Source organism: Amphiura filiformis, chromosome 16 (genome assembly GCF_039555335.1).
Source record: "Amphiura filiformis chromosome 16, Afil_fr2py, whole genome shotgun sequence".
Classification (NCBI taxonomy): Eukaryota; Metazoa; Echinodermata; class Ophiuroidea; order Amphilepidida; family Amphiuridae; genus Amphiura; species Amphiura filiformis.
Window position 1 is genome coordinate 6,218,998 of NC_092643.1, and position 27,558 is coordinate 6,246,555.

Below are 27,558 nucleotides of genomic sequence, written 5' to 3' on the forward strand. Positions count from 1 at the left end.
TGAATTTCAAAAAATAAAAATATATTCAGGAAACCTCAAAAAAGGAAGCGGGAGGGGACGTGAAACATGTTTTTTTTTTTTTTATTTGGCCTAATGTACCATAAGGTATTTAGTCCTGCCAGCAAGACTTCAATCTTTATCATAATGTAATCTACGGTATGCCGAGTTACAGTTACTGGAACTAGTAAGGTATTCAGCTCATGATCTTTATCTTAATATAAATCATTCATTCATTGTTCATGTACTTGAACTTGATCAACATGATCAAGGGCAAGGCAGCAGCAGGGACCAGGGTCAACAAGGATAAGCTTACTTCAGTACTTGCTTGCTATCATAATCATATCCTGTGAGTGCAAACCAATGATAAATTCCTAAATAGCAAATTAACAGAGAAATGAGCATGACTGTATAAAACACATACCTGTAATTAATCGCCTCAGGGAGTTTCTTTGACAAGTCCTTCCACCACAGAAAATCACAGGAAGTAAAAAAAAATTGATACTGAGTCCTGACCTTTGACCTGTTTACTTTATTTTATAACAAGCTGTTCTTGAAAAAATAATAAAGTGATGTTGATTTAAATAGTGTAGATATCATTTACATTCAATCATTACGGGTGTGAGAATCAAAATAATTAAATGATCTTTAGAAAGTGTTCTAGCCATACAATTTGAAACGATTTTGAAAACATGTTGATGGACCAGTACAAACTGCACGTTACATATAGTGCAAAATTCTGCAGAGTTTGCAATATCAGCTGATATCAGTTTCCGTGTTGCTTTCATCGTGCTTGTTTGAACGAATTGGAAATTGCTTTGCATCTGTTTGGTTAATTTTATCGATGAAATGGATGATAATCTGACACAACAGGTACTAGATTGTAAACGTCTAGGCTGTAACCCGTGTGAAAACTGCACAAATTATGAGCCCTGCATACAAGGCGGTAGAGGAAGCACCTCTGCGCACTTGTTCTCGCTGGGATAAGAGGGATTATAATCTCCTAATCGATCTTGACATCATCACACCTCCTCATCCTACTTCAGTCATGCAGTTGATCAATATTAACCCGGGCACAAGTCCCGTGTATGTGCATGCACTGACGATGTGCTATGACCCCGGCCTATGATGACAAGTAGACGTTTCCCAATATTTACCCGTGATAATTCCTTAAATTATTAATGAATAACAAGAAATAAAAATAATATTAAGGAAAAAAAATTAGTGGGCCTATATTTATTTATTTATTAGCATAAGTGTAAGTTTATGGTTACCATTTATATAAAGAAATCTTGCAGTAGGGCCTACTGGATATTTAATCAAATGGACACGAACAAAGAAAGCAAGCAAGAACAAACGAAAGAAAGAAGAAACTTGATTATTACAAATTTAAAATTACAATGTTATTGCAGAACTTTTATTATAAACTATTGATGACATTTAAAAGACTGACTCTCAACTCAGAGTAAAATAGATATAAAGGCTAGGCTATATCAAATAAGGCCTAAAAAATTGTTTGTTTGGCACCTAACCCGACCTACCCTAAAATTAGGCCCGACCCTAGATTTTTGTCTCCTTTTTTGCAAAAAAAATAAAAATAAACAATGAAAAAAAAAAGAAGAACAATTTAATTTTTAAAAAAAGAGAGAAAAAAAAGAAAAGATCCAAGGTTTTTATCAAACGCAATTTACAGCTTTAAAGTACATACCGGTACTATCAAAATAATAAAGTTAAACACTACGCATGTGTAAAGCCATCAAGACAGCGCGGCAAGTCACTGTATTATAAGTCAATGACGTCACGGTCGTTGTCGATTGCCGATCTATTGATTAGTTGTCGGTCAGGCAATCTAAACATCGATATAGAGTGATTGGGAATTTATAATCCCTCTTATCCCAGCGAGAACAAGTGCGCAGAGGTGCTTCCTCTACCGCCTTGTCCCTGCATGCATGTGCTGCTGCCTGGCCACTGGGGGGGGTTAACTTTTAGTGTTCAATGACAAGTTAGTAGGCCTACAAAAATTGTTCAATTTGTCAAAATCCATCAAAACTTATAAAGTGGGTCAAATTTAGACAAAAACTTGTTTAGGGGGTCAAAATTAGACAAAAACTTGTTTAAGGGGGTCAAAATTAGACAAAAACTTGTTTAGGGGGTCAAATTCCCGGGGGGGGGGGCCACTGGTCATTGACAAGGGGTATCATGCATGGCCATGGAGTTTCAAAAAGCACCCTAAACAAGTATGGGCAACAACTGAAAATACACCCCTAAACAAGTATAACAAGTAGGTAACCTAGGCAAACCTTAGTTAACACATTTACTATAGTAAGAATTCCAATTGAATGAACGCAGCTTTTTACAGCTGCACTCGATCCAACCGCGATCGTATATTGCGATTTCAAACTACAACGCTTGACGCATACGACCTTGGATACAATGCTATCCAATCACGAGTGCGTTGGCATGGTTGATTCACTTCAGCGTTACTCACGCACAGTCGCTGCACGCTGGCGTACATCGCGCAGTGTACGCAAAATTCGTCACGCTATTGAAAGCTGCGTTCATTCAATTGGAATTCCCACTATAGTCAGCGAATTCGCCGAGACCGGGGCCCCAACACAATGCATATTTACATAGAAATTTGAATTTTTTTTCGAGAATAGGTGGGTGAAGGAAACCTACATAAATATGTTTTCTATACTTCACTTGACCCAAATATATGATTTTTTATGGTGATAATCAAGTCGCACATGGAATTTTAGAGGGATTTTGATAGCAGTTCCAATAAAAAAAGCTGCCATCGCCATGAGACTAAGATCTAGAAACACCCCGAAATGCCGTTTTGGGGAATTTTGCTAGCTGAATCTTTTTGATGAAAGTCAATCTTTGACAAGATGTAACTTTGCTACGGAAAGTGCTATGAAAAAAGGTTTTCAGTTTTGGCTTAGTTTACTCAAGGGCTTTAATTTGATATATAAAACGATGCAATTTGATGGCAAATTTGAATTCACCTAGGATACCTATAACAAGTGTAATATCCTACCCTAAACAAGTATTGGTGTTTTTTTACCCCTTAGCAAGTAAAACATATATTTTCGACACCCTAAGCAAGTAATAGGTAACCTAGGCAAACCTTAGGCCCCGAACAATCGATTTTGAGTTTCCCGTCACATAATTTTTGAAAACAAGTGAGGTAACTTTTTCATTATTCATTATTCATTATTTTCGTGACTTTCATTATATGACAAAATGCGAGTGTAAAACATGTTGTTAGCTGTTGTTATTTACCGCTCACTCACTCAAAGGATGTTTAACCAAAGATATAAACTTGCAAAGAGGCTGCAAGGTCAAAATTGATACCAATTCAGTCCTTCGTTTAAAGAAATCATTGAGCTCAATTAATTGCTCTCCTGGAATTGTTCAGGAGCGCAACTTTGAGCACTTAAAATTACACTCCTGGTAGAACCGAGGAGCTCAATTTGTGCTCCCAATTGAACATGAAGGCAGATCGATCTGCGTCCATATCCCATGCATTTGTTGTATGTGGACGAGACAAAACTTCAAATTTAATCATTAGTTGAAGATGAAAATTAGAAATTTCCATTCTTAATTCTTATCAATATTTTTTTAATAATAAATTTTGACCAACCTGCTAAGAATTGAAGTAAATTCTGAAATTATTTGTAAATACAAAGTCAGGAAATCTTGCACTTTGTGTATGCTTTCCGTAACGATGGTTTGATGGGGAAATCCCAGCCAGTCCCAGCCCGCGACCGGTTGATGAAATCACACTTTGTTTTGTGTATTACAGGCGTGGGCGTGGCGGCCTGACAACATGAGGTTAATGTTTATTTACTTATTTATCACAACCTGAAAATATCCAGTTTTTAATGTTTTAACTTTATTTCATCATAAATAATCCACGTTTCCTTTATTAATATTATTGTTACGTTGTGTAAAAGCAATTTTAAAGGCAAAATCGAAATGATAATTTTGTTTTGTATTATTGTGGCACCACGTGTTTTAGCGGACCCGGAAGTACAAAAATTTGCTAGAAATTGGCCGAGTTTGCGCATGTTTTTGCACCTGTTTCTGACCATGTTTTGGACCAAAACTGACACAGAAATGAAACCATATATTGTAGGGACTGGAGATGGAATATTAGGTCGAAAATGTACTTAATTTAATTGAACAATTGGCATTTGATGTGTTCGGTTCGCCAGAGCCGAGCAGCCATTCTTGAAAAAATATATTTTGTTCGACCGCATATTTCGTGCAACAGTGTCACAATAGAGCAGAGTTGAAATATATAAATTTTGCCATTTTGGTACAGTAAAATGAATGTAAAATGATACCAAGTACTATTTTAAAATATATGATTGATATTTATGAAAAGAAATCCAAAAATAACAGAATCAATATATTTTTTTTTAATTCACACAAACATCACTACCGGTATTCATTGTGCGATTTCGCGAACAGCACTGTAGAATCATTGATCTGCATGACAGCATTAATCTGTCAGTCCAGTATATGATACGCACGTGGAAAAGGACAGCGGCGTCAACATATTTACAAAGCGTTGCGAACCGGGCCTACAGGATCTAGGCTATCACTATCAGATGCCAATCAACCGCCGCAATGAGTTTACTGCCGGTAGCGAAATCGATGTTTTGAATTTGATTTTCCACTAAAATGCACGGATTTCATCGGGTTTTTTGCAAAAATGATAAGATTTTATTTTATTTTTCAAAATCGCAATAATGAATTCAAGTGCGGGCCCAAAAATGAAGTGCTTGGCGGGCGACGGAAACTCAAAATCGACTTTGCCAGGCCTTAGTTAACACATTTACTAGTCAGCTTAATTCGCGAGACCGGGGCCCCAACACAATGCATATTTACATAGAAATTTGAATTTTTTTCGAGAATAGGTGGGTGAAGGAAACCTACATAAATATGTTTTCTATACTTCACTTGACCCAAATATATGATTTTTATGGTGATAATCAAGTCGCACATGGAATTTTAGAGGATTTTGATAGCAGTTCCATTAAAAAAAAGCTGCCATCGCCATGAGACTAAGATCTAGAAACACCACCGAAATGCCGTTTTGGGGAATTTTGCTAGCTGAATCTTTTTGATGAAAGTCAATCTTTGACAAGATGTAACTTTGCTACGGAAAGTGCTATGAAAAAAAGGTTTTCAGTTTTGGCTTAGTTTAGGGGAGATTGGGGTTAGTTGGAACACTGGGTAAGTTGAAACATTGTATTTTTTCTGACACAAAAAATTAATTTGGTAAAATACTGGCACCTAGTAATAGGTATTAGTAAGGGTCATCCACCAAATTAGCAACAGCACTGATGCCCCACCAGTGTTGGCTTGGGAAAGGAATATATGTTTTTTGACTTACTGACTAATTTTTATACCCCTCAGAAAAGATGCGTTATCTCCATGTTGTTTGAAGATTCAGGGGATTATTTTTTGAGTATCACAAGCACTAGTAGTAAGTCCCAGAATAATGTTAAATAAAAGTTTTATTGTATTTCTTCTTTTGTGTAATGAACTTTGAAATGTAAAAATAGGCATCAGGGTTAGTTGAAACTTTTGAGGTTGGGTTAGTTGAAGCGTGAAAATCGTATAGAAAAATATAGTAAAAAATTTGACTTTTTAAAATTTGTAACATGTTTACCATTTCTTCAATATTGCTTTAATATGGTTAAAAAGCAATAATACAAGCAAAAAGTGCACACAGAAAGTACATTTTATAATATTTTAGGCTTCTCATATTTTGGTCCATGGTGACACTCGTCACCTTGTGTCCAAAGTATTGAACCGCACTCCCACATATAATATTTATTCATTTTTTCACACTGATTGTTTGTTAAAGGGTGCCTTCAAGGGAAGTATAACCCTAACAACACAATAATAATTATTTTGAAATTTTTTACAAGCCGTGTTTCAACTAACCCCACCCTATGTTTCAACTTACCCCAGGGGTGGGGTTAGTTGAAACACTTTTTTTCAAATTTTCAAATTGGATTATATGAATAATCATAAGCAGGTCCAATAAAGTTTAAGGCTGTATTTGTAGCATGTATGTATATGTTTATACTGATATGGTTAGTGTTTCTTGAAAGTAATCGGTTTGCGTTAAAAAGACGATTTTGTGAAAAATGTTTCAACTAACCCCAATGGCTTTAATTTGATATATAAAACGATGCAATTTGATGGCAAATTTGAATTCACCTAGGATACCTACAAGTAATACTACTTGAAGCTCCATTTTCATTGATTTCTTTAATAGTAACTCAGAATGGCTCCGCTACCAGGGCAGAATATAAGCTATTTTAAAATTCCAAAATAAATGTTACATTATTTAAGCTGATATATAAGCTTATATAGGCCTAGTATCAGAGAGCCTATAGAGGGAATTAAATCAAAACTTGAAAAATTACAAAACTGCAAGAAAAAACAAAAAAGAAAATAGAGAAAAAGAAGTCAAGAAATGTTTTTATATCATTTTTGTAGGCCCTATTAAAGTTTCGACAATTTATTCTCCATCCTCCAAATATTACTATAGACCTACAAATCATGTTTCAAAGTGAGACAAAAATCATAAAATAGTGGTCAGATTTTTTTTATGACCTAGGCCTTTGTGAAAAGATGAAAAGTGCATAATATTAATAATTTATTTTAAAAGCTTAAAATGACAACAATTAGGCCTACTTCTGGAAGGAATCGGATGAATAATAGTGGTATTATTTCATAAGTTGAATAAAGTATTAGGATGAAAATAAGTCAGTAAATAGCGACTGAGATGCATGGTGCTCAATCAGTTCAGCCAAGATTTGCAGGATTCGTGTATGACTGCAGAATTCGATACCAATCCAAAAACGTATTTTAATTCTGCACCATATCCATCTTACCTTTTAATATTCATTTGATGTTATCACAATTTATTAAAAAGTTTAAAATTTGTTTTTTAAATAAAATCAAGATCACTTATTGTGACAAAATTCTGACAAAAATCTCGTGATGCTTTTGACGATAATAACATGCATGTTTTTATTTATTTTTGTGGATAATAGGTCACAGGTCAAATCAATCAATCCTCTTTCGTAGATTTGTGATTAAATAATTGTATACAACATGAAAATTAGCTTGAAAAATCTTTATTTTATAATACAAGATAGAAAATTCAAATAATAGTAAAAACATTTTAAAATGAAATGAGAAACTTAGGACTTGATATATAGGAGAATTGAAACTCTTCCATTAAAATCAGAGTGTTCACGTGCTGTGCATGTACAATGTACATTGTACATGTACTGCATGTGTACATCACCATTGAATGTTGTAGGGTTGTGTAGCATTGAATGGGTTAATGGACAAATATTATCAGGGCCAGCTGGGCAAAGTCGGCAATCTTAAACTTAATGGACTTAAAGAAGAGACTAAACAGAGAACTACACAGTCAAGTCTAGGGATAAACATGAAGGACATGAAACTTATGAAGGACTGGAGTCTGGACGGACCCTAAATACGTAAATATGAGTGTGAAAAAGATACCCTTTTTCTCTAATTTCCATGTTTTTGACACCCTATTCACGATACGTACGTACAGTGCCTGATCGTGAAAAAAGACCCTTTTTACGTGATTTTTTGGCCACGCATGATACCCCCTTGTCAATGACCAGTGGCCCCCCCGGGTCAAATTCTTTGGGAAAGGGCGCTAACAACTTGTAGGGGGTCATTTTACTCACAGAGGGAAACTTGTTTAGGGGGTGTTCGAAAAAATTTGGTCATGCATGCAATGCGTACACTCTCATATTTGAGTGCCCCCCCCCCCGGATATATGGTCGCATGTCATAAGTTGGGTAGGCCTACAATTTCCATTAGGCATTACATGGTCAATATTGACAAAAAATTTATTTTTTGATATGTTGTATATATTGACAACCTAATAATTGACACCATTTTTAACCTTAACGCATGCTTATTTTTTGAGAGAATGCTTAATTATTAATTAATTAATACACAGGTGTAAATGTAAATCTCAATTTTCAAATGCGTTTTTCTCAAATAGGACCTCAATTACAAAAATGACTCTAAAAATGTTCTTAATACATAATGGCCGTTTTTGGGGTGACAAAAATTTTGACTTGCTAATTTCCTGTGAGTGTATGAACATGAAAACTATCAAATAGTGCCTAATTTTCTATGCTAAGTGTGTAACAAGGGTACAATTGTGATATTAAAAGCATTGAATGGGATCCATATATTTCTTTATTTTCGTAGCAGAGGTAGAAACTCAAAGGTTCGGGTGACAATTGATTTGGAAAAAAGTATAATATTTGCCTCATTTTCGAAAATTTTGAAAAGGCCATATCTCCACAATGGTATGAGCTATAGGCAGTGTTCGAATTTAGGAAAAATAAATGGTTGTCCCACGGACAACCAGATTACAATTTCTGGTTGTCCGTCTAAGTTTAAGTTTTTGGTTGTCCGTAGGCCTACAAATGTGACTTTTGGCTAGATTTATGGTTGTCCAGCGGACAACCGAATCAATATTTTTGGTTGTCCGGCGACTTTTTTTAGTTGTCCCGGCAACGGACAACAAAATTTCGAACGCTGGCTATAGGGATGTTTTAAGTGTCTTTTTGCCCAGTATTTCAATAGCTAAATGGTGTTATAACAAATAAGTACCGGGTAAGCTAGATTTACAGAAAAGAAAATAACTTGCAATATGCTACCCCTACCCCTAAAAAAGTACCGTATTCGTCCGAGTATAGCGAGTATAATCCCACCCCCCCATTTTTCGAAAAATTTCAGAAATTGTAAAAAAAAAAAAATGGTTGACCTAAAAAAAAAAAATTGTATTTTTTTAATATATGAAAATTGATAATTTGTATTCATGTCATACTCTATTAATGATTTCAAAATGCATTGAATTTGAATGCATTTTGAAATCATTAATAGAGTATGACATGAAAACAAAGTATCAATTTTCATATTAAAAATACAAAATATCTTTTTTTTTTTTTTTTTTTTTTTTTAGGTCAACCATGAATGATCCTAGCATCTAGGTCTAGGTCCACTCCAGGGACACTCCAAAACCGGAAGAAAAAAAAAACTTAAAAAAAAAAAAAAAATTGAGTATAATCCCACCCCCAATTGTGAAAAAATTTCACATAAAAAACGGGTGGGACTATACTCGGACCAATACGGTAATGGATTTTGTTAAAAAATAAGTCCTTCAAAACTGGGAGGTATAAGGCTAAACAAAGAACATGTTGCTCTTTCCAATACCTTTCTCCAGAGCAACATGTTTTTTGTTTAGGCCTAAGTATCTCCATTTTGAAGGACTTATATTTTTAACAGAAATTTTCGCTCAAATTTGAGGGGTTTGGGCAGAAATATGCCTGTACAGTGCTATGGGGAAAATTTTCAAGTTGATGATTATGCATTTTTTATGTCAGATTCAGTTTCTACACATGTCACCCTAGAAAATGTTCCTTTAAGTAGGATATCTTTCACTTTTAAGTTTCCACCATTTTGTCCGCCAAAAGCAAGTCAAAGCTTGAACGCTGTGCCGAACGCTGTCATATATATTATACAAATGTCAAATGAACATACTGTATGACCCAGGCCGGGATACTATGTATGACTATTTATTTCTGTTTTCTGATGTAGATTCCTGCTGTGACAGAAAGATGGAAACCACAGTGAGAGCCGACACAAAATGCAAAAATAAAGAAAAAGATCGAATTTGTGTTCATGCAAGTGTCTCACTTTGTTATTGAAAAAAAGTCACAATTTCACCCGAGTACACCTTTGCACTAATTCAAGGGGGGGGGGATAATGTGTTGAGCGGGCACCTTAAACATGATTAAAGCACTAGCTTCCGCATGCACCCCCAGCATGTGTTTGAGCGATCATTCTTTGCGGAAACTCGAGGGCCAGTTCACTTGATCATCAGAATAATGGGGTCACTCCCGCTCAAGTATCAGCCCTCCCCCGGCACCTCCTCCAGCTTTATGTCTTTGAGCAGTTGGGAGAACTGGCTGGCGCATGCTCCCTATTATTCCAAAGATCATTGCGGAAACGTGAGGGCCAGTTCACTTGATCATCAGAATGGGGTCACTCCTGCACAAGTATGAACCCCCCTTCCCCTTCCCCCAGCTTATGTCTTTGAGCAGACACATTTTGGAGCACTGGCTGCCGCATGCTCCCTATCCAAAGATCATTGCGGAATCTTGAGGGCCAGTTCACTTGATCATCAGTATGGGGTCACTCCTGCTCAATTTACCCCCCCCCCCATGGCGTAGCCTCATAGGAGCATGTACCCCCCCCCCACCATAAATTTGAAAATTGAGCAAATCCCATACCACGACGGGCAATTGCATCAAACATGGTGCACAAATTGCACTTCAACAAAATTTTGAACAATTCAAAATATATGCAATCTTGATACTCACTATATAGTTAACTCATCAAAATAACTTTGTAAATTCAAAGCCAGAGTTCTCCACTCCAGTAATTTCTACTGTTCTTCACATTTGAAGCCTGTGTAAAATGGCCAGATTTGTGACCAAATCGATCATCACCATTTTCCTCCCAAAAGCTGAAGGGTTGAATCCTCCTGTCCACAATACTCTCGCATGGCCTTGATTATCTGCCGTGATTGATTGAGGGCTGTGGGACTTGCAACTAGGGCCATGATGTTTCAGGCTACATAGGGTCATGAAGACTGTGTATAGACTCAGGGCATCCTAAACACACCGCGCTGTACGTTTCAATAAAATATAATTCAAAACAAATTCAGCCTTTGCTTGGTTGGATTAAAGGCATTGCATTGGAACTCTCAAAAGGCTTATTCAATGATCCCAGCAAAAGTTAAAAAAATTATGTATAAATTGCCAGTGAAAGATATGATAAGTCATTAAAATTGCCATTAGGTTTTTTTAATGAAGCCCCATTTCAAATACATGTACATTGTAGCAATTTACAGATTCATGTAAAATGTCTTATTTTGTCTTTAAATATACAGCTTTCAGCTTTACCACTAGCGGGCTATGATATTAACAATGGTGCCAAAATTGGAATTGTTATTATTTTTACGATCCTCCGGATGAACAAATCACTGAATGGGCTTTGGACCAAGTAAAGTAAATAACATACATATATAACATATCGTTCAAACTTTCTCAAAATGTGATGAGGGAGACCCTTATTATTTGTTAATTTGTTACAAATTTACTATTTATTTCTGTGTAAATTGTGATTGCAAAGGCTTTGTCAACACATCATAAAAATGGGGAAGCCCCTAATATTTTTGTTATATCCACCAAAGTCCTACCTCTAGTTTGAAGAAAGTGTTTGCAATGTGTTTATATAAATGATAATCAAGAACTTCTTAACATGTCTTTTAAGACACTACAAAGGAAGCAAATATGAAAAATAACAAAAATATTTGAAAATCTCCAAAAATCAGTAAGGGCAGACGATATACATGTTATTTATTTTACATGGCCTTAGATATTATCTATAATATCCAGATCTAACCTTACCACTCACAGCAGCTCAAGAGAGTATCCCATCATGCATTGCAGTATATCTGCATGCTCCATAGCAAATGTATACAAAATATAAATAAGAGCCGCTTAGATATTGAGAGCTATTGATAGATTCACAATACTCTATGGGTGATATTTCTTTAAACAAAAGTCTAAGCTTCCCTGATTTAAGCGAGTAATTGAAAGTTGAAGTGTGGGATTTTGTGTACATTTTCTATGGCACAATGAGTTCTGTTATGGTACTGCAAAGCATAATGGGATACTCCCTTCAGCTGCTGTGCTTACCACTATTGTTCTTGTTATCAGGTGGATGAAGTTGAAGCTTTATCAGCCATCTATGGAGATGAATGGTGTGTCCTGGATGAAGCCAGTCGCACATACTGTATTGCAGTGACAGATGGACAGACAAAGCCAATCTGGAAAGTTTGCCTGCAGGTGAGAAATATACACAAGCAACAGGTACATACCGGGTGCACACAACTTCACAAGCAACAGGTGCACACAAGCAACAGGTGCATACAGGGTGGAATTTCCACAGAAGCAAAGGCAATTTCACCTAGAATTATTAATTACATTGTAAGGTTAATTTTGGGAATTTTGTCTGGTCAGTACATCCCAGATGAGTAAAGGTTTCACTGGGTTTGTGCTATCCAAGGGTGAAAGAAAATAAGAGCTTTTCTACCAGGACTCAGCTTGTGAAACAAGTAAGTCCTGGTTCACCTGAATTTGGTCAAGACCAGGACTCACTTTTGTTCAAGTAGTAACCATCAGAATTTAAGCCAAAATGGTGCAATATCCAATGACACAGTTCAATGGTATACTTTCAACAATAATACCTCAAATTCTGACCTCACAGTGCAGAGAAACCCCATTTTGATCCACCATTTCCTATATCTTGGATAAAGCATAGACTGTATGGTGAATGGTTCAGGACATAAAGTGTAGCCTGGTATTATGATTTGGAATCTTAATGGGCTACAGTAGGCAACTCATGGGCCGGAAACAAGGCCTGATGCCTGCTTATTTTCACCTGAGGGTCTATCATTCCAACAGGTGATCTTAACTATAGCTCTAATCCAGGTTATCTTTTGTTTGTTCCTGGCTTGTGTGTGTTTCAGATTCTCCTACCAGCAGATTACCCCAGTGATGCTACACCTTTATTTGAACTCAAGTAAGTTTAGTTCAGTATGTATGTAGTGAAACATTTTTTCAGCAAAACCAAAAAACAGACACCCATTCCAAGAAACTTGAACAAATCCAGTGGTATCTCTGCATGGATGGAAGTTTTCCACAATGTTTGGATTTCGGAAGTTTGGCCATAAAAATAATTTCCTGAAATGTACAAAAAAAAATTTCTTCTTTTTTTTATTAACATTTCCGGAATTGGATGATGATATTTTGTCATAAAAAGAGCAAAAACATTTTATTAGGGAGCGGGTGATGCCCTAGCCTATTCCCCTGACATACTCCCATAAATGTTTGATTTTGTGCACAAGCGCTCAGCCATCTGGCCAAGGACCAGTTCAATTTTCAGGAAATTTAGCAAAATACCCACTTGCATCTCTGTCTCTAGTGGAATTAATGTCACACCGGCAACACTGTGGCTCATATCGAATTGTGCCGACTCCCAATAGCACTACTTATCATGTCATAATTTATAGGCACACATAAAGTGCCAGGAACTAGGTCATGGGATGTCAGTGAAATTATCTCATTGTGTGTCATCAAATTGAAGCTGTGTAATTGTAATGTAAAATTCCAGCTGAAAATTAGTTTTAAAGTTCTAACGAAAATATAAATGCAGTAAAAAATGTAACTGCTTATGGTTGGCAGTGAACGATGACAACATAGATTTTTTGTTTCCCGAGCGTGTGAGAAAGCTCAACTGATCAAACCAGACAGCGTTTTGTACTCAATGTGTGAATAACAACCAAACTGTATACAATGATGCAAGAAACAATTTTCTATTTTGTAACAATGTTAATTTAGTTCCAGTTTGTTTGAACAAATTAACCCCTGGAGGGGTATCTTTGAAACCCGGTATCCTCCACTGCAATGGGCTATTCCAGAAATTAATGGTGCACCCCCTATAGAAGACAAGCATTTTTTTATCAAAAATATTGGGAATTCCCAGGGTAAAATTTTGTCTGAAAAAAAATCCGAAAAGTGCTTTAAAAATTGGGAATTCCCATGTCTTCTATAGAGGGTATTCATTACTACGTCATTGATGTGATTGCTCATGCATAAAATTCCTCCACATAGGTTGTTTAGCTTAATCGGGAGAGTGACCTCTTGAAATGATGATCACAGTTATCTTTGAGTTATTACAGTGAGGCCCCCGTACTATGTTCAACACAAAGTGAACAATGCTATAACTTGGAGGGCAAACAAACCAACACCGCCAAATTCGACTGACATGTGTACAGCATTGGGAAGCTATGGGGAAATTGAACACTTGTTGTCTGATCATGCATGTGTTTATGGTTCGGTATGCGGTTACTTAGCAACTCTCGTTCCGCTTGGATTTATTGCATACACTCTATACCATTTCTAAGGAAAAAGACGCCTTTTTTTGGGAATTCCCAAGTCGTCTATACCATTTCTAAGGGAAAAGACACATTTTTTTGGGAATTCCCAAGTCTTCTATACTACTTCTAAGGGAAAAGACACTTTTTGGGGGGAATTCCCGAGCAAAAATGGCCTATTTTTGGTGGGATTCCCATGTCTTCCATTAATTTCTGGAATAGCCCAATTGTTGCTTAGATACATGGACAGATCAGCAATATCTGTTTCCCTTGAGCATCAGTACTCTTCTAATTGCTTGTACAATGTACATTATTCAAGTTAAACGTAAGATTCAGCCCTTAATGTTGTCGGATTAAGGTTATGGGTAGGGCAATATAAACTATGCTTACAATTTTTGTTTTCTATATAAGAGTTGCTTGCTTGTTTTTTCAGTGCCCCTTGGTTAAAAGATACAGAACGGTACTCACTGAGTGAAAGTTTAGATCAGTTGTGCTGGTAAGTATATAACATGATATTATACATGAATTTGCGTTCTTCTTTTGTGTAAAAGAGTGCTGAATCTTATGACGGAGAACATGTATACATAAAATTAGAAGAAACAAATTATTCATGATATTATATTTTTTTAATATTGAGGATTAACAATGCATAACTGGCCCTACATTGATCACAAGGCAATGTTGTGAAGTTTTGGAGTGCAATTTACTATACTATTCAGCAAATTACTTCAGCGGTGTCCATCTGCTCTGTATGATTATCGCATAAAAGGAACTAGGCTACGCAGTTTGACTAGCAAATGAGCTGCCGATGTGATGATGGCGTGATTCAATTAGCCAATCAGAACCCCAATTCCTTATATGCTTATAACTGCGCCAAATTGACAGACCGCTGAAGTAATGTGCTGAAAACTATAAGAGAACAGCATGTACCATAAGGCAAGACTATGAGATGCAGCCTGATTTTAGTGTAAACATAATTTAGCACTGATAAGAATAAATGATATGTCTCAAATCTTGGAAATATTTTGAAGTTCAATGCGGCAGACTATTAGCAGCATGCAGTTTGTTTTCCTCCCCTGCCCTATCTACAGAAGATAGCAAATAGCTATCTACTAAAGAAAGCAAATAACTTGTCATTTAGCTGTCTACTGATGATAGCAAATAACCTGCCATTTAGATATTTACTGCATGTAGCAAATAACTTTTAAAACTATTAATTTATCCATTTACTGAAGATAGTTAATAACCTGTTGTTTAGCTAACTACTGAGGATAGGAAATAACTTGTCATTTAGCTGTCTACTGAAGATTGTAAATAAGTTGTCATTTAGCTGTCTACTGAAGATTGTAAATAAGTTGTCATTGTTTAGCTATCTAATGAAGTTAACAAATATTTTGTCATTTGGCAATCTAATTAAGATAGCCAAACACTTGTCTGCTGAATATAGCAAATAATTTGTCATTTACCTATCTACTGAAGATAACAAATAACTTGTCATTTAGCTATCTAGGGAAGATAACAAATAACTTGTCATTTAGCTATCTAGGGAAGATATCAAATAACCTGTTGTCATTGAGATATCTAGGAAGATATCAAATAACCTGTTGTCATTGAGCTATCTACTGAAGGTACCAAATAAATTGTCATTTAACCATATACTGAAGATAGCAAATAACTTGTCATTTAGTAATTTCCTGATGGTAGCAAATGATTTGTCATTCAACTATCTAGTGAAGATAGCCAATAAATTGTCATTTAGCTATCTACTGAAGATGGCCAATAAATTGTCATTTAGCTATCTACTGAAGATGGCAAATAACTTGTCATTTAGCTATCAATTAAAGATAGCAAATAACTTGTTTCTGAGCTATCTACCAAAGTTAATCAATTATGTGTCATTTTGCTATCTACTGAAGATAGCAAATAACTTATCATTTAGCTATCTACTGAAGATAGGAAATAACTTGTCATTTAGCTATCTACTGAAGATAGCAAATAACTTATCATGTAGCTATCTACTGAAGATAGCAAATAACTTGTCATTTAGCAATCTACTGAAGATAGCAAATAATGTGTCATTTAGCTATCTACTGAAGATAGCAAATAACTTGTCATTTAGCTATCAATTAAAGATAGCAAATAACTTGTTTCTGAGCTATCTACCAAAGTTAATCAATTATGTGTCATTTTACTATCTACTGAAGATAGCAAATAACTTATCATTTAGCTATCTACTGAAGATAGGAAATAACTTGTCAATTAGCTATCTACTGAAGATAGCAAATAACTTATCATTTAGCTATCTACTGAAGATAGCAAATAACTTGTCATTTAGCAATCTACTGAAGATAGCAAATAATGTGTCATTTAGCTATCTACTGAAGATAGCAAATAACTTGTCATTTAGCTATCAATTAAAGATAGCAAATAACTTGTTTCTGAGCTATCTACCAAAGTTAATCAATTATGTGTCATTTTGCTATCTACTGAAGATAGCAAATAACTTATAATTTAGCTATCTACTGAAGATAGCAAATAATGTGTCATTTAGCTATCTGCTGAAGATAGCAAATTAATTATCATTTAAAACCATCTACAGAAGATAGCAAATAACTTGTCATTTAGCTAAGGACAGGGAGAATGCGCAAATTGCGCTTTTTAAAAAACGGGCGCATGCATTTTGCTCTCAGAAATCACACATTTTCCCTGTGCTTACATTAAGCTATCAACTGAAGATAGCAAATAATGTGTCATTTTGCTATCTACCAAAGATAGCAAATAATTTGTCATTTAGCCATCAATTACAGATGGACAGTAATTTTGTCATGTAGCCATATATTTAAGAAAGCAAATATCCTTTTACTTGGGTATCTACTATAGATAGAAAAGTAACTTCACAAAGTATATTTTTCAAGACAGCAAGAAAGTTGTCAATTATTTATCTACTGTTCCAAAGATGGCATATAATTTGTCAGCAACATGAGTACCTACACTGTTTAAAATCATTCTGACACATGTAAAAGCATACAAGAAAATCAAAAATGCACTTCTTGTCATATATGTTTGTTTGTATGTTTGCTTGAAGAATGTAATTTTATTAGCAAGAGTGTGGATCTGTGTATAAGTTAACTTGTCATTAAAAATCACCATCCTTTGAAGTTGACTTATCATGCTTATCATTTGGCCATCTTTTGAAGTAGTTATCTTATTATTTAGCCATCTTTTAAAGTTGACTTATCTTTTAAAGTGTGCTGAGGCTTGTATCTAGGCATTGTGCCTGCGCATGCTGCATAGTGCACTATAAATCACTGCGCTTGAAAAAAGTTTTTAGCTATATTGAGAAGTTAACTTATTATTTAGCCATCTCAACAAGTTATCTTACCAGGTATTGAAGTTAAAACTTTGAGTTTTATTTTATTGGTTTTCTCCCTTGCTTTTGAATTTTCCTCAAGGTGACAAAATTTGATTTCAAAAGAATATTTTACATCAGAATTTGCTGTGTAATGGCTCCAAGTAATGGAATAATTATCTGTAGGATTTCTAGTACAATAGGTCGGAAAATGCATTAGGCATGCTCTATCTTGTATGAAATCCATTTTATGTGAAGCAATTCTTATGCTACATATGAGATTTTCACTTTCTGGAGAGATTTATTATTAAATAGAACAATAAACAAAGCCTTTAGAATCTCTTTCCATCCTGATTGGGTATTACTGTATGCTATAGAGCCTTCTACCTGTAATGCAAAATTCAGCTAAGTAGATAGCTACAAGTACAATCTGTTAGTTTCTCCACTCACTTCTCTCATAGACTTCCTTAAGAAAAGTCACACATCAGTGAACGTGGTCATGGTGTAGTGTCATCAGCTTGCTACCAGATTTTACAACTAAAACCGTAAAAAGATTTGGTGGAGACAGGATACATATGGATTATTGGCTCTTGTTTTAGTGGCGTTAATTTATGGGCGTCTTTGCACATTCTTAAATTAAGACACGGTACGGCCTGACATTATCATCAAAAGAAGTGATTTACCTATTGTCGTTTCCCTCAATTGAATATACTTGCCTACTCCGGTAGTTTGTAATAGAATTTATATCAATCACCACCATCAGCATGGACATTAACATTATAATTGATAAATAGATAAAGAAGTTGCCTACTGCTGGATATTCCATATACTGAACACCTTGCCTCGCAGCGCTTTTATTCCCATGTATTTTTGATACATGCCACCATCAACTGAGTCATTTCTACAGCTCTTCAAAAGGTGGGTTGTCATTCACTCCCCATGCATTATGTGAGGAGACCGAAAGTACGGAAAAACTTATTCCACTGTTAAAGTGTATAGTGACTTCAGCGTACCCTGTGAACCGCCATCTCAATCTAGTATACTTGTGTACTCCGGTAGCATGTAATAGAATTTGTATTAGCCACCTCCATCACATGGCCATTAACATTCTATTGATACATTAAGTGAGGAGACTGAAAGAACAGAGAAACTGTTTGTGACCATCTAGCTGGTTAAGGTCAGATTTGGAAAATGCGCTCTGTAATGTAGCTTCTTACAGTATAAGTGAAAAGTGACTTTAGCGTACCCGGTAAACCGTCGCCTCGATCGATATACAAGCATACTCCGGTAGCTTGTAATAGAATTTGTATTAATCACCCACCACCATCAGCATGGCCATTAACATATTATCTATTGATAAATAGATGAAGAAGTTATCTACTGCTTGACATTTTCTATGTGAGACATTTAACATGTTTATACTGAACACTTTGCATTGCCACGCTTTAATCCTCCTGTATGTGTCACTGTCAACTGGGTATTGTAGTCTAATAGGTTAAGTCACTGTCAGCGTACCCGCTAAACCATTGCCTCGATCGAGTATACTTGCGTACTTCGGAAGCTTGTAATTGACAAGAGTTGAACACTTTGCATAATATTGGTGTTTGCATCGCTACGCTTTTGTATGTGTCACTGTCAACTGGGTCGTTTCTACAGCTCTTTAAAAGGAAGGTAATTATTTCCTTCCCATGCATTTAGTGGGGAAACCAGAAGTACAGAAAAACTGTCAACTGGATCTTGTAGCCTAATAGCTTAAGTGACTGTTAGCGTACCTGCTAAACCGTCGCCTCAATCGAGTATACTTGCGTACTCCGGTAGCTTGTAATAGACAAGAACTAAACACTTCACTACGCTTTTATTCCCCTGCATGTGTCACTGTCAACTGGGTCGTTTCTACAGCTCTTTAAAAGGAAGGTAATTATTCACTACCCATGTATTTAGTGAGGAGACCAGAAGTACAGAAAAACTTTTAGTGACTTTTTAAGCTGCTTAAGATCAGGTTTGGATGATACACACTGTATTGTACCTTATTACAGTTTAAGTGACTTCAGCGTACCCGTAAACCGTCGCCTTGATCGTGTATACTTGCGTACTCCGGTAGTTTGTAATTGAATTTGTATCGATCACCACCATCAGCATGGACATAAACATTCTATTGATGAACAGATGAAGAAGTTGTCTACTGCTGGATATTCTATTTGTGAGACGTATAACATGTTTATACTGAACACTTTATATTCCCCTGTATGTCACTGTCAACTGGGTATTATATTGTAGATTAGTTTAAGTGACTGTCAGCGTACCTGCTAAACTGTCACTTCGATCGAGTATACTTGCATACTCCGGTAGTTTGTAATAGACAAGAACTGAACACTTTGCATCGCAACGCTAAAATTATTCCCCTGTATGTGTCACTGTCAACTGGGTCATCTCTACAGCTTTTCAAAAGGTGGGTAATTATTCACTCCCCATGTATTTTGTGAGGACACCAGAAGTACAAAAAAACTTTTAGTGACTTTTTAAGCTGCTTAAGGTCAGGTTTGGATTATACACACATACTCTATTGTTACTTATTACAGTTTAAGTGACTGTCAGCGTACCTGCTAAACTGTCGCCTCAATCGAGTATACTTGCGTACTCCGGTAGCTTGTAATAGACAAGAACTGAACACTTCACTACGCTTTTATTCCCCTGTATGTGTCACTCTCAACTGGGTCGTTTCTACAGCTCTTAAAAAGGTGGGTAATTATTCACTCCCCATGCATTTAGTGGGGAGACCTACAAAAAACTTTTAGTGACTTTAAAGCTAGTTAAGGTCAGGGTTGGATTATGTTCACTAGTATTGTACCGTAGCTTATTATATGACTTACAGCATACTCGGTAAAACATTGCCTTTTACTTTTTCTACCAATAACATCAATGGGTATGCTTTTAAATTTGTCTTTGTATCTTGATCATTGATCTTTTCATCTTTGTAATTGGTAACACTGTATTTTTATTACATGTATATTGATTTATAATTTATGTACAGTGCTTTGAAACTGTGTATATTGCACTTTGTAAATATATTTAATTATTATTATTATTACCGCAATTGGTTGTTCACTGGTTGATGGTAACATTACTGTGCAGTGTGCACCATCAATCTGGTTGGTTTCAATGCATGTTACCCACTATTACCTTGCATCACCTGTCAACCACACGCTCTGTATAAACATGTTGACGGCTTAATGTTGTTGCAGAGAGGGAGAAACTGGGAGGCTTGTTGGGTTACCTTTTGTTTTATACCCATCAAATGAATCCATACTTAAGGCTTATAAAAATAAGTGCATAGATACCATGCTCGCAAGTATCCTTAGTCAGTCTTACCATGCAAGAAACTGCAATATGGGTCTGCTTATTTATGCCACTAGATTGATGATATATATTATACAATATTGATGAAGTTACTGTCAACTCAACTGCAAACATATTTAAACAGATCACATGGTTACATGTGTGCATGATTGTTTGTAGCAAGTGTTGATTCATGTAATGAATGATTGTTTAAACTAGAATCCTCTAAGGTTGCAATTCTTCAAAGGTCAACCAAGATGGAAAAGAAAAACAGTTTCATTATTAAAACCCTTGTCACTGTTCTCTTGTGTTCATTCATTTTCCAAATTCCAACGTTATACTGCAGTGCAGATTTACATATTTCTCCTCTTTGGAATGTAACACAAAACAGCTCTGGACCATGCCATCTCACAATGGACAGCATTGTTGGGCAGAACGTGACAACATTAACTGGCGATTTAGGTACAACTTGCAGTGTGCATTTGGAGACATCGGTCGGAATAGGAACTATGATACAAATACCTCAACAAATGGATCTTGGTACATTCATGTTTGCTGAAAAACTAGGAAAACTGCCGAATTGCCAAAGTAGATATGTGGTTATTACAGCAGACGAACCCTGCTTCATTGTATTGTCGCACGCAAAGCTCCAGTTATCGCTGCAAGGTAACGCTAGTATCCATCTCAATTACATAACGATAAACCAGTCTCTGCATTTTTGTAATGAAGAGGAAATTGGTCAAGGAAAGAAAGAGGGTTACGGGATACCTGATGCAAAATACTGTCATGTACAAGAATTCAATCAAACTATTTCTTGTTTCCTATTTTCAAACCATATTTGTTCTTTCAATTTACCATCTAACTGTAATGCCACCCTTGGTAACAGATATGTCGAATTTAAATGTCAGGATAACAATATCCAGTCAAGCCATAAAGCTCTGATAATTTACCCAGATAATATCAATGTGTTAGACCTGTCAGGACAGACCATAGTAGAGATATTAGAAAATTCCTTTATCTATCTGAAACACATAAAGAAACTTGATGTTAGTTATAACAGATTATTCAGACTACATCCTCAAGCATTTACACATTTAAAAACTCTCAGTAAACTGTACTTAAGTGGTAACCAGTTAAAAACACTGGAAGCTCAAGTTTTTGATGATTTAGTTGGTCTAGCTGAACTATTTCTTGATAATAATCTTTTATCAGTTTTGCCAACTAGGTTGTTTCATAATTTGAGACAACTTCAAATGTTGTTACTTTATGGAAATCAGATACATACACTGGATGAACACATTTTTGATCATTTACATGATCTCATTAGATTAGACCTTTATGACAATAAACTGACCATTTTACAGAGAGGGTTGTTCAAAGGGTTGACGAGCCTTGAAAGGTTATACCCTGATGGAAATCTTATCAGATCACTAGATGGGGATTTGTTTAATGATACCAAGAAGCTGGTTAAACTGTTTCTATATAACAATATCCTGACCACTTTGCCAAGAGGGTTGTTCAAAGGGTTGACAAACCTTGAAACATTAAACCTCTATCAAAATCAGATAAGTTCACTAGATGGGGATTTGTTTAATGAGACCAGTAAGCTGACTTATCTGAGTCTGAGAGACAACATCCTGACCACTTTACCAAGAGGGTTGCTCAAAGGGTTGACAAACCTTGAAATATTATACCTCGATGAAAATCAGATAATTTCACTAGATGGGGATTTGTTTAATGAGACCAGTAAGCTGACTTTACTGTCTCTGAGAGATAACAAGTTGCAACATCTACCAAAGCAATTGTTTCATGGTCTGTATAACCTGACTACTCTATTCCTCTATAGTAATGACCTAACATCAATTGACAGTACAATATTTTATGATTTACCCAAGTTACAGGTGTTAGAGTTGGAAATAAATATGTTTGTAAAGTTGAGTTCTGATATATTTTGGAAAGTGAAAACTCTGACATACCTTACATTGGGCTACAACCATTTAACCGATTTGAATCCCAAAATATTTGCAGGATTGAGAAACCTACAAATCCTGTTTTTGAATTTCAATCAGCTTCTTGCATTAGATGTGCACCTATTTCAAGATACAACAGACCTACATTTTTTGGAATTATCTGGCAACCAGTTGACAGATATTCCTAATATTAACAGCTTAACTGAACTTGCTTTCCTTGGATTACGAGAAAATAGCTTGACCCTAATAGACAAGTATACATTTATTGGACTCCCAAAACAGGTAGAAATTGTTGTAAACCAAACAGAAATCTGTGAATGTTATGTACCAAGTGGCATTAGTTGTAGTGCTATAAATGTGCGATCTCCGTATCTGACATGCAATAGATTATTGTCAGATAGAGTGTTGATGGTAATGATGTGGCTCATTGGTTTGAATGCTTTAGGTGGAAATTTGTTTGTTTTGAGTCGAAAGAAATCAAAAAGGAAAAGAACAAAGTTCAAACATTCCTGCTTAACAATCTAGCATTGTCTGATTTACTCATGGGCATCTATATGCTTATAATTGGTTCGGCTGATATTCACTTTGGTGAATATTTTCCGATGCAAGCTGAAACCTGGAGATCTGGTATTACCTGCAGAATAACTGGCGCAATATCAATAATATCAAGTGAAGCTTCTGTTTTCTTTGTGACATTGATAAGCATTGACAGATTCGTGAACATCCGATTTCCCTACCTTCAACGTAAGTTAAGAAAGAAATCAGCAGCTGCAATTGTTGTATTATTGTGGGTGATTTCCTTTGCATTGGGAACTGTTCCCTCCATTTTAGCGGGGGAAAATGATAAATTCTATGATAACTCTCATGTGTGCATTGGCCTCCCCTTGGCTCAAATCGAAAAATTCTCAAAGAATGTAACAATAGAAACAATTTGGTCAGAAAATGGCAATTACTACTATGATAAGTTCATAGTCAAATCTCAATCACTGGGCTATGTTCCTGGCTTATATTACGCCATAGCAGTGTTCCTTGGTCTTAACGGAATCTGCTACTTTATTATACTGATGTGCTATGTGGAGATTGTGCGATTTGTTTTCAAGTCATCGAAACGTGCAGGTTTAAACAAGGATATGAAAGAACAGATCAGAATGACTGTCAAAGTTGCTGCCATTGTTCTTACAGACTTCTTTTGTTGGTCACCGATTGTTCTACTGGGGATTTTTGTGCAAGCTGGTGTACTAACTCTACCTCCTTCAGTGTTCGCATGGTCTGTGACTGTTATTTTACCCATAAATTCTGCAGTCAACCCATATCTGTACACTATCGCAGAAATCATCAGCAATCGCCGTAAAGGAGCACAAATTTTACCAGCTGAGAATCAGCAAGAATCTACAGCTCGACTATCAAATCGGCGACCGGCACCCCGTACCCAAGATACATCACTACAAAGTATGCCTATTTCGCAACATGTGGATATAAATCACAGTCGACATCATTCAGAGGATGTGTTGCCTACTACATCTGATAAAGCAGAGTCAAATGTGTAAAGATTGTAAAGTATTGTGAGCTTTACAAAGAAATGAAAAGCGAATAGGGAGAAATCATACTGGAAAGAGGAAGATTGAGCATAGATAAAAAATGTGTGTGTGTTTCCTGTGCATAGGTCTCTGCCAGCAAATGAGGGCACACACTCGCACTTCACATTTAAACCATATACCACTCTGCAATGGAGGACCATCCTCAGTTTCTGGAGATCTGCAAATGACCGCAATAGCATGTCTTCTGTATTTGTGAAATACGTCCTCTATCATATGTGAGATATAAAGTCTGCATGCAGTTGCTAGGTTAAATTCACTAAAATACACAAACAAAATGATGGAAAACACCCTCTTTATGTCGATTGAGTACGGATTCAGACGACCACATTTGTATAGTCCTAAACGGCATCCATGTTTGGAGGCAATTATACTTGGGGTGTGTAGGGGACGTTGAGACCTGTCGTAAGAATTTTCATTCATTGGTTAAATGTGCAAGGTTAATAACGTGTGTGCTGATTGGTCCATTGGTCAATAATGATATAAAAATATTAATTTATGCACGATGGAGGTTTCAAAATTTTCATGATTTTTAGCATCATTGCAAACACCAATTTGGTAAGATTATAATCACTCATTTTTGGGCTGAATCAACAGGTTGATGAAATTTGTTGAACATTGCGTCCAGTAATACAAAAATGCATATGGACGCAAGAATTCGCGTCCAGCAGGAGCCTTGGTGTAAAAGGGTGTGTGGGATGTGTATATATGGACTATAGTTTTTGGCTGTAGTTATATTCATGTGGGTGTATAAATCTATGGATGGATGAATTGAAAAGAGTTGCTTGGTATTTTATTGGGGCACTGTAAGCACCAGCCCTTTCTTTTTATTTTAAAATCTTGCCAAAGTTTGAGCATGTGTGTGTTTAGTATGTCAATCAGTATATGTATATGGCTTAATAATGTGAGTGCGCCCTCGTGAAATTGGGAAATCCTAGAAAATTATAAAATTATATGCAAAATTTAGGCCAATATTTTGCTAAATATTACAGGGATGACTATTTATAACCTATAAATGTTGACTATTATACCCACCAATTTTCATGCCCATATGACAAATTTTATTTAAATTTGACCTCAGATGACCCATGGACCTCTATTTGCGCAGCGCTAGAGACATTTTGGATTTAGCATAGCCGAATAGCTGTAAATACCCGTTTTGAGGGATATATCGATTGTTTCAGAACATAATTTGTGCACATTCACTTCTATAATATACATTTCAAATTCAGTGCACATGAATGTTCTAAATATTTAGAAGGACCAATGGAATGGTACCAAGATTTTCAAACGCTGTTTACTCAGAACAGCAATTTTGCGTATCCGACACTCTGTTGTGTTCATAATGATATATGTGTCTTTCTTGTGCTAACAGACAGTGTTCGAAATACAGCTCAACTTACCGTACTTTGCCTAACCAGACAGTCCATGCCAAAATTGTTACTACACCTTTACATTTCATCGAATCTCTTTTTGATGTCTGTCATTTTGAACATCACACTTGAAAGATGTATGCTATGTAGAAACTTTATTTTGCAATTTCATAATTTGCATATTATTAGCATATTTGCAAGAAAACACATGAAAATCAATAAATACCTATATTTTTCACAATTTCAATATTTTATTAGAAATTAAGCATGTAGGCTGTTTGTTATGACTTGATGAATGAAGTTGTTAAAACAGATTTTGATATTTTTGCTTATTTTTCCTTTTTTGCCCCAAAATGTGTAAAAATCAAAATGACCTATATTTTCTTTGAATATTTATCAAATTTCTTAATTTAGGTATAATACAGTGCAGAAAAAGATGTAAAAAAAATCTGTTAAAACAGATTTCCAATAAATTGTTCCATTTTCCATTTTGGGTTAAATACTCAATTTTCATGCGCGGGATATTTGAAACATAAAATGAAAACATATCCATTGCACTTTTTCCTCGAGATGTACTATAATATCAAGGTTACGGATATATTATAATCCCTTATCTTCACTGATCCATCAGATACCTATTGTTATGAATGATCGATGAAAAGGTTCAGAACTGGGCTACTAATGGTCTGTCAAGTATCTATAGTTATTTTCATGACTGTGTCAACTCAAAAATCATGCAAGGTCGAATGTAGGCAAAGTACGGTAAGTTGAGCTGTAGGGCCGGTAACTTTTTGACATGGCCGGTAACTTTTATGACTAGCAGTGTAGTTGCTGGCCGGTAACTTTTTAACACTGCTAACAGATAAATGTGCAAAACAGCCAAAAAACATGTCACTATGTATTGTCATGATTAGTTGATTTGTGACAATGAGAGTTATAGTTTTTGTCAATGAGTCAAGTGTAAATGTATTATATCTCTATAAAATCAAAACTATTTAGTTGTATGTATCAAAGTATACAGTCATGCCTTTGATGTATGTAACTTTAATATTATTCTCTATCAAATCAAAACGATTTAGTCACCGGTAAAATGCTTCAGATGTAAATAGAAGCAACAGAGTCAGTCCATGCCAAAACAGACTGAGTGTACACCCACCCTCTTGGATTTTGCTCTCCTTTGGCTCAAAGTTACTTTTCATGGATCCCTAGGTGAGGTCACAAGAAAAAATTCAAATTCCATTTAGTTTATGAATGACGGGCACAAAGTTTGGCGTCCTTGACCAAAATTTGGAATTTAAGGTGTCCAAATGACAAAGTGCTCTCTTTGAGGGGCATTTTCTTCTTAATTGAATCAGTTGTGACCCTCTTGGTGAATGTTGTCACTCACTGGTTGTGTCTGAAATGCTTAATGCCAAAAAAGATAGATTTCTGAATTTCATTTGGGGGGTCGTTCGTTTTCAGGGGGGTCAAAATCAGCACTTTGTACTGTTCAATCAAATTATTTTTGATTTTGAAGGACCCATGATAATGTCACAGTGCACTTATAGGTCCTAATTATATTCAGAATGGATTAAGCATGTGCCAAAGTCTATGAGCAATACAAAAGAAGATAAATTTCTAGACCCCTACAGAATTTTAGGCCCCCCTAAAGTGGTTCAGTCTCAAATGGCGCTTAAAATAAGCAAATTTTGACCCCTAATAACTTTAGGTATACACCAGATATGAATTTCTAGTCTTTTGCATCTGAAAGAATGCAGTCTAACGTTACTAGGAACATAAGATTTGTTTTGTATTTTTTGTGTTTTGATACTAAGTTGACGCTTTCAAAAATGGCAATTTT

At 35.7% G+C, this 27,558-nt stretch overlaps 2 protein-coding genes across 2 annotated transcripts in view; one reads left to right on the top strand and one right to left on the bottom strand.

Moving 5' to 3' along the window:
- Window positions 1-505, bottom strand: part of LOC140136477 (exocyst complex component 2-like) — a 67,347-nt gene extending 66,842 nt beyond the window's left edge. Inside the window, 1 exon segment of the mRNA XM_072158199.1 lies at window positions 422-505. The gene's annotated coding sequence lies outside the window, so the exon portion shown is untranslated.
- A 148-nt stretch (window positions 506-653) lies between these two features.
- LOC140135470 (protein IMPACT-B-like) overlaps window positions 654-27,558 on the top strand; it is a 125,667-nt gene continuing 98,762 nt past the window's right edge. The window contains 4 exon segments of the mRNA XM_072156977.1: window positions 654-870; window positions 11,877-12,005; window positions 12,689-12,741; window positions 14,529-14,591. Coding sequence (XP_072013078.1) covers window positions 847-870; window positions 11,877-12,005; window positions 12,689-12,741; window positions 14,529-14,591 — 269 coding nt within the window. The 5' untranslated portion in view covers window positions 654-846.